Source organism: Amphiura filiformis, chromosome 1 (assembly GCF_039555335.1).
Source record: "Amphiura filiformis chromosome 1, Afil_fr2py, whole genome shotgun sequence".
Lineage (NCBI taxonomy): Eukaryota > Metazoa > Echinodermata > Ophiuroidea > Amphilepidida > Amphiuridae > Amphiura > Amphiura filiformis.
This window is the reverse complement of record NC_092628.1, coordinates 99,701,718-99,723,042: the sequence shown is the minus strand read 5'-3', so window position 1 is coordinate 99,723,042 and position 21,325 is coordinate 99,701,718. Positions and strand designations below refer to the sequence as shown.

The 21,325-nt window shown below is 36.2% G+C and overlaps 3 protein-coding genes across 4 annotated transcripts in view; 2 read left to right on the top strand and 1 right to left on the bottom strand.

Annotated features, from left to right (window-relative positions):
- LOC140160011 (carboxypeptidase B-like) overlaps positions 1-21,325 on the top strand; it is a 50,930-nt gene that overhangs the window by 887 nt on the left and 28,718 nt on the right. The window lies entirely within an intron of this gene.
- On the top strand, positions 1,796-12,775 carry LOC140168723 (carboxypeptidase B-like). The gene is made up of 8 exons (XM_072192136.1): positions 1,796-2,001; positions 2,086-2,184; positions 6,016-6,114; positions 6,385-6,486; positions 7,044-7,134; positions 10,330-10,538; positions 11,616-11,700; positions 12,111-12,775. Exons 1-8 carry the CDS (start codon positions 1,840-1,842, stop codon positions 12,290-12,292), a joined length of 1,029 nt encoding a protein of 342 aa, XP_072048237.1. The 5' UTR covers positions 1,796-1,839; the 3' UTR covers positions 12,293-12,775.
- LOC140160004 (neo-calmodulin) lies at positions 13,940-21,249 on the bottom strand. Of its 2 annotated transcripts, XR_011859919.1 has the most exons (7): positions 21,114-21,249; positions 20,225-20,255; positions 19,895-20,038; positions 17,695-17,821; positions 16,510-16,625; positions 15,539-15,843; positions 13,940-15,505 (listed from the first exon to the last, which is right to left on the bottom strand). XR_011859919.1 is itself a non-coding variant. In XM_072183271.1 (6 exons), exons 1-6 carry the CDS (start codon positions 21,114-21,116, stop codon positions 15,815-15,817), a joined length of 450 nt encoding a protein of 149 aa, XP_072039372.1. In that variant the 5' UTR covers positions 21,117-21,249; the 3' UTR covers positions 13,940-15,814. The 2 variants fall into 2 exon arrangements, 1 of the variants encoding a protein (XP_072039372.1); XM_072183271.1 differs by having other exon boundaries at positions 13,940-15,843.

Sequence of the window (21,325 nt, the reverse complement as noted above, 5' to 3'; positions counted from 1 at the left end):
GCAAACAAAGACAAGAACTATTTAAAGATTCTATAGAAATAGGTAGAAGCTTATTATCCTCTTCAGCAATAGGATTATTGATTGGCTTAAACAGTGTTTGATGAGATACTTGTCGCAACGAATTGAGATACCTATGAATATGACCTTTACGTACATTTTACACTTTAAGTCAGAATACAATTTGCCGAGTTTACTGCTCATTCGTAGTGTCCTGTCACATTTAAGGTTTGTAAATTGGGAACCCAATATTTTGGGGGGAGGGGTGGCAGGCCGAGGGTGTGTGTGTGTGTGGGGGGGGGGGGGCGAATTTTGGCGGGCCGGGTGGGTAAGCGTTTGTAAATTTTACCCCGGGGCTCATAATTATTGCATCGCGCCTAATGTTTTTGTATCGATCTACTTTTATTCAACAGATACCAGGTCCTGCGCATTACCCCCAAAACTGATCATGAGATTAATGTCCTTCGAAATCTACATAGTTCAAAATTAGGCGAAAAGGTGGGTTGAATCATAAATATTAAATGGTATATACGGGTCAAGTCAGTATAGTTCTACGTGACCACGTACTTTCAGACGTGTCCGATGCGTTTACCAGTGTACTTCCGTTGTATTTATAAATGCGCTTTAATAAATACGCACGTGACCAACTCCGAGCTACAATAACAGCTTCTAGACAGTAAGTCTCGAAGTGACCTTCTACATAGCGGGTGGTCTTCCTATGCATATGAATGCAAAGTCGGAATAACATGACACTACTGTGCAGCAAAATTGTCTATTTTGTTTAACTTTGTGATTATCATGTAAACGTTTCCGTCGTCAAATACTTTCAAAATGTTGTTTTTGATAACGTATTACGGAATCCCCCCATGTGTAAAAATGTTATTATTCAATTAATATTTAAATTTGATGATATTTATCTACATAGTTCCTATCCTTTTCTGTATAGTGGTCAATGCATGAGGATTTGGTCACGCTTGCTGGTATTGGTACGTCGTGCCCATGGGTCACGTGCGTATTTATAAAAGCGCATTTATAAATAATAACCGAAGTAAACTGTTCACAGTCACCCGAGGGAACAAAGGCGAACAGTTCCAGTACATTGATTGGTCACACCAGGTTAATACATGTAAATAAATAAATAAATAAATAGATAAATAAATAAATAAATAAATAAATAAATAAATAAATAAATAAATAAATAAATAAATAAATAAATAAATAAATAAATGAATAAATAAATAAATACATTTTACCTCATGGATATCTCATATTATACCTTACCTAGCAAACACAAAAACGTTTTTAAAACGTTTTAAACTGGTTTTATTTTGGGTTTTGGTTTTGGTGAAAACATTTTGATAACATTAAAATGTCGGGTTATATAAAGGTCATGAAAACGTTTTAAAACATTTTATATGAAAAAATGATATAAAATTATTTTTTAAATGTTGTCAAAATGTTATTGTACAATATTTTTATAAACATTTTTCCAAAATGTTTTACAAAATATCTTGTCAACATTTAAATAACATTATAGTAGAATATTTGGCAGCACGTGTCCAGAAAATGTTTTTGAATGTTACGGAAACGTTTTATACCCTTTATATACCCTTTATATAACCCGACATTTAAACGTTTTCTGACAATCTTTGCTAACCTTTTGCGAATTATATGAAAAACGTTTTGTGTTTGCTGGGTATATTGAAAGCAGCCTCTTTGGTTAAGCAGACATTTACCAATATTAATTTTAAGTTGTTTGTTTACTAGATCTCTGATAATTACATTCTTTTACAGTTGAGTTTCTGGAGTGAGCCATCATATGTGAGCAAACCTGTCGACATCATGATATCCCCTCTTCTAAGTGAAGAAGTTATCACGTATTTAGATCAAGAAAGAATTCATACAGATGTTATGATAAAGAATGTGCAAGAGTTAATTGACGAAGAACAAAAAGGTTTGAACAGATCTGCGTTTGATTACAACAAATACAACACTTACGAAATGGTAAGGAATGTATTGAAAATTTAATCTAAGATGTAGCCTTTCATATTTAAAGCAACTTATTTTTCCAACATGTCCATTCTGTAGATCCAACAATGGATAACTGACACTGCAGCATCTTATATCACGGCAACAGAGGGTTCTCTTGGTACTTCATATGAAGGCAGGAATATTGGCTACATTAAGGTACATTCAATTTACTTACACTATAACTAAAGTATTTTTGAAACAACATCGTTAATGAAATAATTTATCGCTTCATTCAGTCGTTTCATCGGTAAAATTATGCAAATATTATTAATTAAGTTATATTTTTATGCAAAAAATACGAATAAAGTGTTACCGTTATTTTCGTGGTTCGCCTGTAACTAGACTATGCCATAGTCGAATTTTATTAAAATATGTTATTATTAGTCATGATGAACCCATTTCGTTGAACTCAAAATTATACTGATGTTTATTAAAATTAAAGTATTCAATAGTAAAATGGTCATAAAGAGTTAAAATATCAGACGATTAGTGACAATAAAAGTAATTGAATGCAACATTATCTTGCATAATTGTAACGGCTCACTTTAATACTGAACAATTCTGATTTTGGAAGCTACCAGTTTATTGATAGCGAACCCCGAAATTTCGACTATGAACTTTGAATTGTAAGCAGAACGTTACCCCTGGACTTTGCTCTCTAAAAACACACTGTCAAGCATACTTGTTTATCAGTCCATTAACCACAAGTACGCGCTAGATGTTTGATGAGAGATTAACTTTCGCGTCTACACAAAAGCGCCGCAAGAGTTGTTTACGGTGTAGTTAATGGTAATGGCGCGGGCCCAGACGATTTAAACCATAGCGAGGTATGGGCGACCAATCACAAGGCAGATCCATTTAAAGATGCATTACATCATGGCCAATTTTAGTTAGACCAGAAATTGGCCTAACTCTCCATAGACTCCCGTGTTAAAAATCTTAACCGCAAGGCAATGTCAGTAGTCCACTTGGGAAGCTAACAAACAGAGGGAGTAGGGTGACTGATCAGATGTGAAAATCTATCAATTGTGCACACATTAATTAAATCAGAGTTTTAAGCTTAAATACAATATCCAGAGCATGCACAATGGGCAAGTGGACTACGGTGTAGTCTAGCCTGTAACATGAATCATGTCACGTCAATATTATGATTGCTGCTCATTTAATACAAAGGCCTAAATAATCTATAATAGCCATTGCACTTCACAATGAAATATATACAAACTATTACAAATTCAAAGTGTATGTTAGACCTTTCATCATCACAACCTACAACTACATAATATTCGTGTGCATTTACAGGGCCGGGTTTACCATAGGGCCAGATGGACCCGGGCCCAGGGCCCCAAATTTTGGGGGCCCCAAAATTGCCATCTTTCAAACTTCAAACTTGCAAAGCCATGCTGTATGTTTTTAAATGCCTTGCCGGCATTGGACCAGAATACCTGTCATCATGTCTGGAACTTAAGAATCCTCGTGAGGGCCTTAGATCCGCCTCAGATCGCACACGTTTGAATGTGCCGATCATACGCAGTTAGACTTTCAAATCCGCTGCCGACAAGGCATTTACCTACAATGCACCTTTGATCTGGAACAATTTACCGTCATCTGTGCGAAGTGCTGAAGCAGTCTCTGCCTTTAAAAAAGGCCTTAAAACCCACCTGTTTCCGCAAACATAATTTTGCTTGATTCAATTTTCTTTTGTTTTTCAATTGTTTCTTGTATTATATTTTGCATATGTTTTGGTTTTTCACGCTGTGATATTTTGAAATGGCGTGTAACAAAAGCTCTCATGTATGTATGTATGTACATCGTGTCCCAAAAGTAACTTAACATTGTGAATTTCCCATATCTCAAACATTTCCTACTTCATACCAAAATGGAGAACATATTCACATAGATTGGTCTTTTAGAATTATTCTGATACCAAAAACAACAATATTGATGACCCCTTGACCTTACTGTGCGACTGTGCATATGTGTGTATCAAACCCACAAAAGCAAGCTCATATGTTCTTTGTTCAAGCACATGAATGATGTGCTTCGCTGAACAATAGAGTTGGTTCACTCACTGCACACGCTACATTTAGATATGAACATTCATGGATTACATGGCCTGACGTAAGCGTGACTGATTATAATTAGGATAATTGACAAATTTAAACTTTACTTTAAAACACTTGAAGTGAAGATGAATTTCCTATAGATCAACGGATTCAGATTGTATGGTTCTTTGCCGAGACGAAGTTGAACAAACTCACTCAAGCAAAGTTTAAGGAACATTTTAATGTAAATTATGCACCCAGCCGAAATACAATCCAGCAACTAGTGCAGAAATTCCTATCAACTGGATCTTTTAATGATCTACCTCGAGGAGGACGTGGAAGAACAGAAAGATCGGCTACAAACATCGATGTCGTACGAAGAGCGGTGGCGAAAAGCCCAAGACGATCAGTATGTCGACTTTCAATGGAGAACAACATACCGCGTACAACTCAATGTTCATTGAATCCTCAGAAAAGATCTTACGCAGTTTCCATAAAATCCAGATAAAACGGAAAATGACGATTACGCATTGAAAACAAACAAACAAACAAATAATCAAACAAACACAGCAAAATTAAACAAAACAGATTTTAAAACGGTATCACATTATATCGTGTTATCACGTCTCAAATGACAAGACTTATTTTGCGTTTATAAAAGTGGGTTTTACGGTACGGTAAATATCCGTTAATTTCATGCCAAAGGGTCATGACCACATAGGCATGTTTGGTATCATAATATGTTGAAAAGAATTATCTACATACTGTGCAATTTTTGTAACAACGCAAGTTATGGCAAATTCACAATGTTAAGTTACTTTTGGGACACCCGGTATCTTCCATTTTAGCCGAAAAACACCAGTTTTGGACCAATATAGGTACCAAAATTACACAATTTCAGCTTCAATCTGAGCTAATACAGTCTAATTTTTTTTCACGCGCTTCGAGCGCAAAATAATGTCCTAGTGAAATCTAAAACGTGGCCACTAGAGTGCACATGCTTTCCTCACATGTATTTGGGGGCCTCCAAATTTTGGCCTGGCTCAGGGCCCCCAAAAAGTTAAATCCAGCCCTGTGTGCATAACCCCAGTGCATAACGATTTTCGCAGATTCGTCTAATTTGTATTTCAGTCAGTAGACAGACATAAGCTACAACACAGTGGCCTATGAGACACTGTGATCAAAAGTGTAATCCTTCTTTGCATTTGCAACTTTTTGACCCCAGCTTTTGACAACGCATCAAATTTGATGCGAGTAGCAGGGACAATGTTTCAAAGCAGATCCATGTCTAAGGTTTATTTTCTTCAAAACATACGACTCATGTATCAAAAAACATCTCACACTCATTTACGCACAACCATCCCCACGTATGGCTCCCATGTGGCATAAAGTTCTTATTGACATTGGGGTTGACTTTGGTGAAAATCTGTGAAGTAAAGTGTTTTGGATTCACAGAATAACCCTTCACGAACAAAATTATGCCCACATATTCTTACCAGTTCAAAGTTAAAATATTAAGTAGGATGACAATGGAACTAATTCGCGCGAATTTAGAAGCCAAAATAGTCAAATAAGAGGTTAATCTTCCTTCACTAAACTGTGACAAATGTTTTTCAGCCTTGACATCAAATCTTTTTATTCCTGGTCCGAGGTGGAGCAAAATGTGTTTTTACCCAGCCCTCTTGATATCTAATGATGATGCATCCCTTAATCTCAATTTAACCCCCCCCCTTTTTTTTTAACCTTGTGTATGAAGTTCGTAACATAGTTAATAGTGCTCATAATTATGGAAATTTTGGAAGGGGAGTAAAAGCATTGCTAATGTATCGACGTCCTAACGATTTTGTCACGTTTTGAAAGGTGTCTTCATCCCCTCAAAAACCCGACTACGCCATTGTTCTTACTGGTTTAAAGATTTGCAATTTGCTATTGACTCTTTCAGATTTCCACGGGTGGTAACAAGAAGGCTGTGGTTATTCACGGTGCCATTCACGCAGATGAATGGATTACCCCAGCTACTGTGATCTATCTGGCAAAATATGTAAGAAAATTATATCATTGCATAGGATCGATCAAGTACAAAGACTGCTGTAGTATTTCTAACGAGGATGTTTAAGCCTACTTTAAAACAAGAATCGCTACCGCCATTTTATTTGTACCGTAAACATAATACAACGTATACCAATCTTTAATTTCATCCTTATCCTAAAGCTAAGCCATTCCCGATAGAGTTATGCCATTAATTAACTAAAAGAAACTACTTGCAAAATATTTGTTTATTATTAATATGTGTTTCCTTTCTTCATACTAGCTTGTTGAAGGCGGTGCTGATGCCAAGAACTTGCTGAACAAATTTGACTTCTATGTAATTCCTGTTTTGAATGTTGATGGATACGCTTATACGTGGACAAGTGTGAGTATAGCCATCACAGAGGCGTGGCAGCTTTCTTGGTCAGGAGGGGCACAATAAAATTTCAGGGGCACAGACTCTGCCCCCCTTGCCACCCCACTGGCTACGCTATTGAGCAATCATCATCATCATCATCATCATCATCATCATCATCATCATCATCATCATCATCATCATCATCATCATCATCATCATCATCATTGTATAACCATGATAACTGAACAGAAACATAATTGGATATGGGAACAACGAAAAAAAGCAAAATAAAGTGATTATAAAGCTTACTTTAATTAGAGGGACGTTGCCACGGGAATTAATCTGTGTTATCTAGGCAACTGATTACTCTACCCGTGAGCCACTAGCATGTGTCATATAATTATACTTAAGGGTTGGGGTATAAGCGTTTGGACAGTATTTTTTGTGGGACATGAGAGCACATCAGACATCAGACAAATTCGCGATATAATACACATTTTATGGCAAATGATTAAAAATGAATGAATGATTTGGTAATTTTGTAACGAATCTATATAACCATTTACCATGATGCCACCAAACAGGATCGCCTGTGGAGGAAGACACGTAAGCCGAACGTGGGATCTGGCTGTATCGGAACCGATCCAAACAGAAACTTCGCAATCGGATGGGGTGGTAAGATATTTCATAAATCTAGGGTTAGTTGTGGAGCACGTGTGGCCGAGTGGATAAGGCGCCCGACTCATAATCCATAGGTTGCGAGTTCGAGCCCCGCTCGTGCCAACGTGTTGTGTCCTTGGGCAAGGCATTTTATCCTCATTGCCTACGGGGGATGGGGTTGGGTTGGATTGGATGTTTGTATAGTTGTTTGTTTCAATGTTGCAATATTGGCGCTGATTAAGCTACTGCCTGCAAATTGCATTGTGTCTGTTTAGGTGTGTTTAATGTACAATTCTAGCACTTATGATTTGACCTGCGGGTCACCATTAGAGTTTGAAATAAAACCTTCCTTCCTAGTTATATTTGTTTCAGATTCAAGAACAAACCAATCACAAACATAAGGCATATATCCGTGCAGACAAGATAATCTTCAATTCCTTCAGAATATGTACCAGATTTTAACACAAAATTTGTTTATACTTCATCCATAGGCCTTTAATGGTAATTATTGTGTTTAAAATTGGAATTTGCATTTGTCTGAGAATAGTCCAATAAATTACCGTAACAATCGCAACAAATCATGTTAAATTTGCTGCATTTGGCAGAGATACAGTACTTATATCGCTGATCATTATACGCTATGGAGGCAATTCAACAGCACCCTTATTTGGTGGGAAGAGGTCAATGAACTTTACACAAATTGACTTGGTTGAAATACAAGCAATGTGTCCCTCGGGTCATAAGGATTCAGAAAAAAGTATAGTTTGACCGATCTAATAATAATGATAATATCTTTTATTTATTCACGGTAAAACATGTTCAATATAAAAGTCATTGTTCTTCCACATGTCCGTGGCATATACACATTAAAGTAACAGAATTATAAATTAGTACGTACAATTATTAAAACATTATTAAAACAATAGTCAGTATATTACAAAATTATGAAAGCATAAGAACATATAATATTTTTAAAATTTTTAAAACCCAGTAAAACTCATTTCAGTATGACATCAAAATCTAAGAAAATAGGCAAGAAGATAAATATAATCACCAGAATAAACGATGTACAGTTATGGATTTACGAGCAAAAATGTAACATCGTGACGTCATGTCTTATTTTGGCACCACAGGGAGCAAAATTGAAAAATGATCCGATTTTGTTGAAAATGGTCCCAAATAACAAGATAAATAATTTGAGATCATTTTAATCAAAATCGGAGCAAATTTAACTTTCGCCCCATACGGGGGGCACAATTAGGCAATGACGTGACAATGTTACTTTTTTGCCCTTAACTCATTAGCCATACATCATATAATGTCAAAGTATACTTTTTCTGAATCCTTATTACCAGAGGATCACGATGGTGTGAGTTTTGGACAGGTCTGAGTAATTTTGAACTTGACCCGCTGTGCAAAGTGCAATGACCTTTTTCTACTAAAATGAGGTAACTGTTAAAATGCTCAATAGCCTAAATTAATCAGCACTATAAATACTAGTCATCTGCCAGATAAGTCAACTTTAACACGATTTGCACGATTTTAATACATACATACATACATAAAGGTATTTATATAGCGCCTTTAAAATTGATCAAGGCACTGAACAAGGAGGGAAAGGATGGGGAAAAAAAGAAACACAGTGGAACAAGAAAGAAGCTAACTGAAAAGGTGAGTTTTCAGTTTCTTCCTGAAAACTGGAATTGATGGAGACTCCCTGATGGCTTTAGGGAGTTTGTTCCATTCCCTCGGGCCAGAGACAGAGAAGGTATTTAAACCAGATCCTCTATGTGCCCTAGGCTGACTAAGCAGGGTCTTATCGGAAGAAGATCTCAATTCTCTTCCGGGAGCATAGGCTGAAAGAAGCTCACAAAGATAATTGGGGGCACGGCCCTGAGAGCACTTGAAAACATAAAGCAGAAGTTTAAAAAGAATTCGGTCCTGGATTGGAAGCCAATGCAATTGAATACATGAATACAAAAGCCACCTAAGTCCATGCGAAGTTATTTTGAGAGAAAAAGCCGTGTATCATTTTAATTCCTTCAGTTAGATTTACCTGGTCAATATGGTAAGTTTTACGTGCAAATGAGTGGATTAACCTGTATTAGGTATGACGATTAGCATTTCAGGGACTTCGTGGGGTTCATTTTAAATTTTGGACTTAGGTGGTTTTTTGAATCATATACAAAGACAACAATGTTAGAATGAGATTACCACTAGTAAGATAATACAAAATAAAGCACACAGGTATGTATAATGTTGATAAGCATTCTGCCATGTAATATAAACCACACACTTTCCTTTATTAAACCCATTTTTTGTTCAAAAGTCATTCTCTAGCAATGAATGTGTTACAAGTGGACTTTTATACATACTGGATTTCAATCAATGTGTTACAAGACTCAAATCATGGAATTGGGTGATTCTTTCATACATGCTATTTTTCACATGCCCAATAGACACAGAGGATGAATTTGAGTTGTTCTTTCATGCATATGACAGGCCTATGTATAACAACAATTTCCCATGCTTAACTCACTTTGGCCAAAGTATGGACTTAGGTGGCTTTTGTATTCATATATTCAATTGAATGAGAAGGTCGGAGGTACCAGTTGAGCGAGGGACAGAGAAAATCAAACGCACAGCACGATTTTGCAGCTTCTGCAGTCTATTTCTTTCACCTTGAGTGATACCATAGAGGATTGCATTGCCATAATCAAGTCGGGACAGTATGAGAGAGCGAACAGCATGGTGACAGGTATCCTGGTCAATGAATTTACGGATGCGGTAAAGATTACGAAGATGGAAATTGACAGACTTTGTGAGGGTGGTAATGTGGTCACGCATAGACATGGTGGGATCAAATATGATTCCCAGATTCCGGATGGAATTGGAGGGCTCGATGATGACTGTGCTGCTCAAATGAAGCGTAACATTGGAAATGGAGTTAATGGCACGAGGGGATGCAGCAGCAAAGAATTCAGTTTTTTGATCATTCAACTTGAGTTTATTGATTGTCATCCACTTCTTGATATCTGAGATACACGCAGACAATTTGGATAAATGCGTGTAAACTGAAATCAACTGCACTAATGGTCGTTTGCTTAACTGCTTAACTACAGGGTTCAAAGAAATACCCCCATAAAATTACAAAACATTTCTAACGAGAACGTTTTTGTACATTACATGTATATTTTACCCTTTATATAGGTGTCGGCTCCAGCGAGAAACCATGTTCACAGTTCTACCATGGTTCTGCGCCTTTTTCTGAACCTGAGACCGCTGCTATTCGTGATTTTGTATCCAGTTTGGGCGGTGGTAATGGTGTAACTCTCTATATTGATTATCATTGCTATTCTCAGCTATGGTTGATTCCATACGGATACAAAGACAAAGTACCTGCTAATTATGACACGCTGGTGAGATATAGTAGTATAAGGAATTGAAAGTTAACTATACAGGTGGACGCCCCATTAGAATTAGAACTTAATTTCATCTCAGCTTTGTCAACATCTATTTTATTTGAGGGTTTTCCACTCACCTTTTGTAACTCAAAGAAAAGAAGAAATTTAGGCAGAGACTCAGCTCACTGTTATTTTTTTAATCACTATGCCCTCTATCAACCTAGGTTAGAAGCTGTTAGTTAAGATCAAATATAATAGTCATTGTTCTAGTTGTCTCCTTCATGACGAATGAGCACAATCCAGTCTGGAACCGAGACTAGCAATATTTAACACCGTATTAACGTACGTAAAAACGTACGCGAAAACGTACGTTCCACGTGCTGCGTTTGGAAAATCGCAATGTCTTTACTAACTCAAAACGCCCAGCCGTTTTTGTATCTCCATGATCTCCCTGTCAATCAAACTTAGTAACTCAACAACAGCTGTCAATCAATCCTTGTGACGGGAAAATAGGCATAAGGAAATTTTGGTTTAGCCATTGTTATTCAGTATTATATCACTCATACATAAATTATAGACAGTTCATTGGTTGATTACCATTTGCCATTTTTACTATCACCCTCTCCGTGTGATAGTCTTTACCATCATGTGCTCTGGCGTAGTGCGCCTGCGCCGTGCGCTCACACTCTTGGACTCGCCGATTTAATTATGGGGTGGACCCCAAAATGTGAAATATCACGGCAAAACATGGTGTTATGTTGATGAAAAAATGTATTTCCTACCTTAAATAGTATTTTAGTTATAGAATTTATGCATGAGTGATATAAAACAAATATTAACTGTCTTAAATTCGTGTAATGGTCGAAATATAATCACTCGGTGAAAGATGTATTGTTCCATTCCACTCGCCGTTCCGGCTCGTGGAATGGAACAATCCATCTTTCACCTCGTGATTATATTTCGACCATCACACTCATAGACAGTTAATATTTGTATATCACTATACACAGTGAAAATTCTTCGCGCGAAAAATTCGCATGCGCGAGAAATGAAATCAAAGTTGAAACCACATTCGATTTCTTTATGACACAGTTCGCTGGTGCAGAAGCTGCGTGTGCTGCTATCAAAGGTGTTCATGGACGGCGATACGTATATGGTAACATTTACGATACAATATGTAAGTAGGATCACTAAAATAAGAACTATTTGCTGGCCATAAATATTCAAATTTTAAACACATATCTCAGAGTTAATGTGTTATGCCATAAATCACAGTAGGTACAGGTTCTATTGTTATTATATCATGTATGTTATGGTTTACCGTAAAAATAGCCAATTGTCTAAATAGCGCCCAAGATGGCGATTAGGTAATTATTTAAGCCACTTTCAGAAACGAAAAAGAGCACGCTCAGTTGACATCAAATGGATTGTCGCATAAGACTGCCGTGCCTGCTTCTGCCATATATAGTAAAAGGGATTCGGAACATTATAAAATGTATAGATAAATAGCATTATCAATTTAAGCCATTTTCCGAAATCTGGGGCCATTCTCAGGAATTGTTTTTATATAATTTTGTGCCACCGCAGATCCAGCGTCTGGTGTAAGTATTGACTATATGTACGCAGGACAAGGAGTGCAGTTCAGCTATTCTCCTGAGGGGCGAGACAAAGGCCGATATGGTATTATTTTACCAGAACGCTATATACAGCCTAGCGGAGAAGAGAATTGGGCTGCTTTCAAAGCCATATGTAACTTCGCGTATATTTGAGATATTACTAAAGGATCCACAGCAAAACTACTACTACTACTACTACTACTACTACTACTATTACTGCGTATTACAAAATACTTACTAGGGTCCTTGGGGCTAGTCAATCCGATGTTTTTACCATCATAAACAGCATAAAGTTGTTTTGTTTTGGGGTCATAAAAATTGTCTTTTGCTCTTTGAATCTCAATAGAACTAAGCTCTGTGTCAGGCGCATTTGGAAAAGCACTAAATGATGTTTCAGCTTTTTCGTCATCAGTCAGCTGCATTGGAAATCAATTTCGCTTTGGCTGTACGAGCCAGCATTTTACCAACACAATTTGTCTTTTTTCAGGAGAAATACGAATAACAGAATTGCAACGAGTGTCAACTTGTAATGTAATAATTATTCTCTTCGAATGGAGTTTAAATTGCTTTTGCAATAGATATGCCTTTTAAGCTTTATTCAGGGAAGTAAAGACATTAATAGCGTATAAACGATGTTGTAAGCGGTGATTTTTTTTTTTATGGTATACTGAAATTAGCTCCGTATTTCAGGATTAATTAAAACCTTTTTTCTTTGCGTTTTAAATGCTTTTTCTCGGGGTTAATTGATCCCCCTAAATACTCATACTACTAAGCACATTACTGTTAATGTGCATTGCCTCATTGGAACGGAGTTTTGCACCATTGTAAAGAAGATACTTCATGGTTTTTGAATCTTCAAGAAAGTTTTTATTTTACTGCCGATATTTTTAATTAAGTCTCACAATCCACAGGACTTTAATTTATTGAGTCACCCTGTGGAGTGTTATGAGTATTCTAGGAATATTACATTTAATGTAACACAAATAGACATATTATAATACTGGAATATTGAGGTATGAAATAATGGCCGGCGGAAGTTGTGTGTCAGAAATGTTTCCAGGCCCCTTAATGAACGCTCCCTTAAATGGCTATCTGTATCCCCGTATCATATCAAGCAGAGAGCGTGAAAATAAATATGATTTAGAGACAAAAACTCAATCAGGGATATCACATATCAGGTGGGACTACAATCCTTGCAATAAGTCTTGGAACGCTTGCGTGTAAATAACGGAAAATTGTCACCCCCTCTTCCCCCGTGCAATGTTGAGAAACGCCAATGTCTTCAGCGCGTTTCCCATTGTGCTCCAACATTGCACGGAATTTCGACAGAGTGTGCCAAGCGTTCCAAGTACTTTTTTTAGAAGATTGTGGGTATCGTTGGGGCCCTTCGATTTCCCAGAGTGTAAATAATGCGCTCGCCCATGTTTTCTCACTTAAAAAAAAAACAATTCTGTAACCAATCCTGATTTTGGAGAGCAAATAATGCAATAGAACACAATGTGATGTTATTCTTAGTTTTATTCTAAAATGTTGATAAAGAAACACGTTCTATATACATAAAGACGAAAATAATACACCTTTGGTAAGAGGTCATGAGGCATGATTTTAAATAAAGCCTACTGGTTCATACAATTCTACCTTTGTCAAAATTGGTATGGATTGAAACTCACCGAGATCCATTAATTCCTTATTCTGGTGAAACATTTAATTTCACATCATACAAGATGACCGATGGATCTCCAGGTTTCACGGGGAAAGACTCGCTGAATACTCAAACAGAAATAGACGGATAACAAAATATAACTTCACAAATATCTTTAATTCCGCATCATCAAATCAACAAAGTATCACCACATAAGATAGATTATGGATTGAGTACGCTTGCGGTCCGTCTCCTTCTATAACTGGCTATCGACTACATAGGATTGTAGGCTAGCGTGATTGATGAGAGAAAGACCGCGGAGCGATATATTTAAATGATTGAAAAATAGAAAGAAAATAGTGCCATAACAAAATCATCGGCAGACTGTTCAGAATAAGTTTATATCGTTACTACTGCGTTCATCATGTTCACGTCGAAATATTTCAAAATTTGATGTTGAAAACAAATACGTATCACAATACCGCTGTTATTAATGAATCTGTGTCAATAGAATATGCCATTGATCACCAAAGGGAGATTCAATGTCCACAAGATTCAAGTCAATTTCGACCACAACACTAATATACAAAGTAATAACTGAGTAATAAAATCAAGAGCACACTGATGGTGGAGTACAATATGGATCAGTACACATGGTATGCAGTGATTTTGGACAAACAAAGAAGTGATACCAACATTATCATGTACAAATAGTTCATTGTGAATTTGTGTATTGGCTGTTTAGGACAACAGGTCGTGTGGTTTGACATTATATCCACTCGAATGAAATGAATTTTTGAAAGATATGAACATGCCAAATAACAGGAAGTTGGTCAAAATATTCGGTGTTTTACACCGAAATGTTGTCGGTCATCTTGAAAGAATATACTAGGAACACAATAAGCTACCATAAGTTTACCGTGCTGCACCTGCACAACATGGCACGCTTATAGCATTAGCAGCGGACACAGGTGTATGTATTGTAATTTTGGTATTCTTGTCGCCGCGCCGATTGGGTGCTAAGGTGGCGCCTGATTGTCTCTCTGCGTTATCTTCTGGAAGAACCCGGTTTAGAATATATTCAGCAATTAAATTTACAATAATTTTACAATAAAACCATGTACTACATATCGCATATAAATTTATATTAAGGTTGGTCTAAACCCTAGAATTATGGAAACTTTCGGGCCTCATAACTGCTAAATTGTTGGTCTAAAGTATATAAAAGTATACATAATAGCAAAGACTTGATCAATTCATCTGTGAGGTCAAATTTGGGCTAAAATACCATTTTTGGCCCAAAATCTCAAAAATAACGGTTTTTGGCCCACTTGGGCAAACATTTTTTTAACTTATTTTTTTAAACTAGATAAAAACATCTAGGAGCCGTTTTTTTTTTTTTTTTTTAATTTTGACCAACTTTACAAAAAATATTTGAAATTTGGGCGAAAATCGGGCTTTTTATGATTTTTTTGACCATTATTGGTGGAAATTTCTCAAAGTTGGTCGAAATGTAAAAAAACCGGCTTCTAGATATTTTTATCTAGTTTGAACAAAATTAAATGAATGAATTGATCAAGTCTTTGCCATTTTAAATATGTATACCTTTATAAACATTAGACCAACTGACAATTTAGCAGTTATGAGGCCCGAAAGTGTCCATAATTCCAGGGTTCAGACCAACCTTAAACAGGTTGATGAATGTAGTCACGGGAACGGGGCATCTGTCCTTGCTCATGAAATCCTGCGCACGCCACTGGTTAAATCAAACCTGCAGATCTGCATGCTTCGAACGCTAGATTTTGAGCAATGAAATGGGGCTTTTTACTACTTTGCTATATAACGCTGAAGACCATTTCAATGGGAAAACACTTAATCGCTGTTTGCAAATCTTTGGTTTCATGAGCAAACAATTTGATGTATGTTATTGGATGCATTATTACAATGGAAGAAACGTCAAAATTGTCACTGGGATTTCGGTTTGTGTGGAATATGGAAGATCATCTTATATACAGCACGTGACCATCATCTATTTATTTTGAAGTCATCATTTTCACGAACTCTGCGAAAGAAAAGGAATAGACTCGATTAAGATACAGTTATTTGTTAATACAGTCTGTCCACATAGAAGTACAAAGTAAATAGACCTCGGAAACTGGAGGTATAATAATAATCATTTCAGAGCAATGCTTCTTTGGCGCGCCAACTGCTGCGCGATTTGTATACCACGCTTTTTACGCGTCGCGTCGCGCTCGCGTGTGACGCAAAGCATCGACCCCCGATGCCACAGATTTGGTTTGTACTTCTAAGTGGACAGACTGTAGTCAAGGAAGTATCACATTGATGCACTTTAATGTCTCTGCAGTGTAGTTGTCGCTATGTGGACAAGTTCTACTTTTATGTAAGAATCTAAGAAACTAATCATATCCTTAGGAACACTTAACTTTTAGTAAAAATATAGAAATTCTTCGTATTTTTATGGTAATTTACATAGCTTTTTAGAATATTTTTACGGAATAGTTATAATCATGGCAAAAATACATCACAAATGTGTTTGTACCAGCGATAAAGAGCACTCGACACATCAAATATTTACCATTTTCAGAAATCCATATTGTTGACCATGAAATCAACATGAAAATGCATAGAAAGATACTTTGAAGAGTTGCTTCTGTCGTCCCGGTCTGTTATAAGAGAGGTCATTCTTATTTTTACTCGCAGTACTTACCCTCATAGTTGACTTGTCCATCGCCGTCTATATCGGCTTCGCGAATCATACCCTCTACCTCATCTTCTGTCAATTTCTCACCTAAATTTGTCATTACATGTCGAAGTTCTGCAGAACTGTGATAAAATGAAACAAAAAAGAATATAAATAATGGTCAACACCCGCAACACCGTCTACTATCATGACTATAGACGATTCTAATCGGGGCCCTTCAGCCGTAGATGGGGTAAATAACCGTGACATTGATAATCATAAAACTATAATTCCAACTATAACTACAACTACAACTACAACTACAACTACAACTACAACGACAACGACAACTACAACTATAACTACAACTACAACTATAAACTACAACTACAACTATAACTATAAAATGTTCAAACTCGTAAATTATACATTAAGAATATTCATACTATGTTTGTTACAAAAACTAACACTATAATTAAGCCCAATATTCCAGCAACGGGAACATAAAAATATATGTTTGTCCCCCTCATTCAACTATCATTTTTACTCAAACGTCGATTTTTCAGAGATCGCTTTTGACAAGATAACTAGAAAAATATGCAAGCAAAAGGTAACATTTTTGAAAACTATCGTTTAGAGCACATCAAAGTCAAGGGAGGTTTTTCTATTTTTTTCCTTCAAAATATTGGGTTAAACAAAAATATACACCATAACGTAATTGTGTGCTGAAGAGAATGACAAAATTGGGTTTTTTTCACATTTTTTTTCTCAATAATTTGAAAAACGAGACGAATATTAAAAAAATAAAGATTCACGTCTCTACTTTATGAAAAGCTAACTGAATTTTTAATTCTCCGAACTGATTTTTTCGTATGTTGTCACAAGCTATGTGGGGCCAGAAAGTGCATATTTGTAATTTTTCAAAATTAAACATTTTTGTTTTTATCCGACGTTAGGAATCATCGAATTTCCAAAAATGTATAGATTTATATACTTTGGACTTAAACTGCAGAAATAATGAAGTCGTAAAAGGTTCACGTTCTCTTTCATTAAGGGATCATTAAAATATAAATAACAATACATATCGTATTCTTCGTTACACAGAGCTTACAAGGATTTAAAAATGAAAAAAAAACCCAAATATGAAAATGTTGTCCGATGACCTCTCGGTCTCTCATTTTACAAGTGACTTCATAGGACTATTATACTCACCTAATGAAACCATTTCCATCTTTGTCAAACACTTTAAACGCTTCCCTGATATCATCGTCTGAATCTTTGTCTTTCATCTTGTGAGCCATCATTGTTAAAAATTCAGGAAAATCTAATGTACCATTACCTGTGCGGAAGTGAAATTTTGCAACATTATCTTAGCTATCATGACTATGATCATAATAAAAACAGGTCTCGTGACGTAGCTAAAAGTACGCTCTACAATGACCGCGTTACGTGACGAGTTACGCGTTCGAACAATGTACGCGGACGCTGGTCGCCGTATTTGGACATCGCATGATTGCGTGCTGGTGTGATTGGTCGCTAGCGGTATTTCCCTTAATCGGCTATTCGGAAAACCACAGATAAAGTGAAAATTGTGTTCTGTTTTCAAATTAAAAGAAGAAAATGTGACGTAAATTGAATTAAAAAAGTGAAAAGTGACGGTTATGAATGAGGTTAATGACTTTGCATCAGTTATTTTTCGGGTATTGTGAAATATCTAAACATTGTGCTTTAGACCTCGGAATATCCCTCGGGATATTCCTCGGTTCCAAATCACAATGTTTAGATATTTCACAATACCCTCAAAACAACTGATGCGCAGTCATTAACCTCTAAACAGTGGACCTCCGCGCCGTCAGCGTAAATATTAGTAACCTCCGCGTGCGCCGTGTTGTGCGCAACAAATTGCGAGAGCACCGGTCGCCGTATTTGGATTGCGCGCTACCATATTTGCACAGATTGTGATTCGCACTTTTGTTATTGGTCATCCTGTTTTAGCCTGATCGATTTTTGAGGAAAATTGTGTGTTATTTTGTAAAGTGAAGAGATGAAAGTGACGGTTATGAATGAGGTTAATAACTTTGCATCGGTAATATGTCGGGCATTGTGAAAAATTTTAAACATTTTAGCAGTTATCATGGTTATTTATACCTCTAATTAGTATTTCTTCCTTACTTCCTTACTTCCTTACCGAAATGCCACGATTAACCCACCCGGGGTGACATTCATTATAAGACCCGGGTCAATATTCATATGGGTCCTTTCATATCTCAAAATGCCGAGAAGGTATAACCCCCAGAGTGGTATCAAATGAAAGAGAAAAATGTAAAATAATATAATAAAAATATTTTCCCCACCGGGGCGACACGTACTCTTCATCAGACCTGTGCCAATATTTATATCCTGATATTAAGGTGTGACCCCCCAGTGGTGTCAAATGAAAGCAAAAGAGAAAAAAGTATAGAATATAACGAAAATATTTCCCCACCCATGGGGACATTCATCATACATAATAACCGGTCGATATTCATATTTTGAGTCCTATTCATGCCAAGAAGGTAATGACCCCCAGTGTGGTGTCAAATGAAATAGAAAAAGGTAAAGAATATAGTAAAAAATATTTCTCCCACAAGGGGCGCCCGGGTAAATATTCTTTTAATAATTCGGGTCAATATTTATATTTTGGGTCTTTTATACATCAAATATCACGAAAATAAAATAAAAGTGTGACCCCTGAGTGGTGTCACATGAAAGAGGAAAAGTCCGAATCGTGTGACAGTGGTATACCACAATATGCTGCCGAAACCCCATGGTTCAGCTATGGTGCAGTAATCGCTCTAGTATTATTCTTTGTACTTGTAAATGGTCGGTTGAAGCATTAACGTGTATGACCTGAGACGTCTGTATAATCATGTTTGTCTTTGATATCGCACAATTGCCATTTACCCAAACATGTTAATATTATTGTCAAAGAGGTCAATATCAGGTAAATTTCTGAGGACATTTTCTGAACTATTTTCCTTGTGATTACATTTCATCAATATTAATATTTTTTAATATCCAAAAGTTTCACCAAGACAAAGAAAATGTGCATCTCCTTTTGCAATTTTGTCTTTGCATTAACTGGAATTGGATACAACATGTGTACGTCTTGTATCAAACAACACGATCTGTCTCTCAGGCAATCTATCCTGGGTGGATTTCTCTCAACTTCTTTCAATATTCTTTCTGTTCCTTTCGTTGGTACTGAAAGTGAAAGTAACTTTAACTTGACAGTTTGACACGTGGTTTCTGCAATTATGTTTACTTTTCTGATGCTATATACGTCCTATCAGGTTACTTGTATGTTTTTATATGGAACAATCGTGGTTTAAAAACAATGATTACTGGTACATCTTTCACGTGGAAATCTTACCATCAGCATCTACTTCATTAATCATATCCTGCAGTTCTGCCTCGGTAGGATTTTGATCTAGCGATCTCATCACTGTACCTAACTCTTTAGTTGTAATTGTGCCGTCGCCATCCTTATCAAAGAGGGAAAACGCCTCTTTAAATTCTAGAAAAACAAAGAGAAATTTATTGTTTAAATCTATATATTACCTGGTTTCATTCAAATTTTACACATGTCAATTCCGTGGTATTTATGAGTTATATGTTATAAATTTGATTTATAAAACCTTTTCTCTCCAATTGGGTGGAGGTGGGGGTGTTAAATAAAAAGATGAAACTAGCTGATTCTTACCAGCAATTTGTTCTTCTGACAGGTCATCAGCCTAAAAGAAATTCAATTGTATAATATTATTATTAGAAACGTACTTAAAAAGAAGTTAACCAGCAAGTTACATCTGAAAATTACATTTATAAATCTTATCTTATATGCATATCCAGATCCAGGCCACCCATCCCCACATATCACCTTTATTTTGAAATGTCATTGTACAAGGAATACATTAAAAACAATTCCACATAGCACCCGAATGAAAAGTATTTAATTATCTTTGTAATCACTCAAAAAGCATTTTGTGTGAATTTTACATCCGAACTAAGTGCTATTATGAGCCTTTTTATTTTACAAGTAAAGTCTATGGGGGTGACGATTAGAAATGGACGGTAATATTGAAAAACCCTCATTTTGGGCCATTTTAGACACTAAAATGCCCATAAAAAAGAATAGCACTTAGTTCGGATTTAAAATTCACACGCAATGCTACCTGAGTGAGTACTAACATAATTAAATACATTTCATTCGGGGGCTATAGCAAAAGCAAAAAATGTCTTATAGCTTAATGGTTATGGAACAAAGGTGACATACACATACGCACCCCAATGCGCAAGAACACAGATTAAGAACCCTGAAAATTATTAGAAAAAAAAATGTAACACGATACCATTTGTTTCAATACATAAACAGTACAAAACAATGTACATGTGTATATAGCATACTGTAAACCGCGACATGAAAGCATACACTTATAACATGCTTACTGAATGCATGTAATGCACAACAAGCAACAGGTGCAACTGTGCAAGCGTACATGGTTAGTAACAGGTCGATCTGAAAGGCTCCAAGATCTTGTGGAAAAAATCATGCTACAATTGTTATACATGTAACAATTACGAAATGTACTTACCATTTTTGTAATAGAAAATTATACTTTATACTTTATATATATTCCACAGGCAAAATGATAACGTTTTGAATGATAACACGATTTAAAGAGGATATGTGTGAAAATAAAACACGTGAACGGAGGTGTCGGTTTTCGAACACGTGACCACATAGGACTCATTTCTTAGTTAATAAATTTGCATAAAAACTGTTGATTTAATCATCATATTCTAC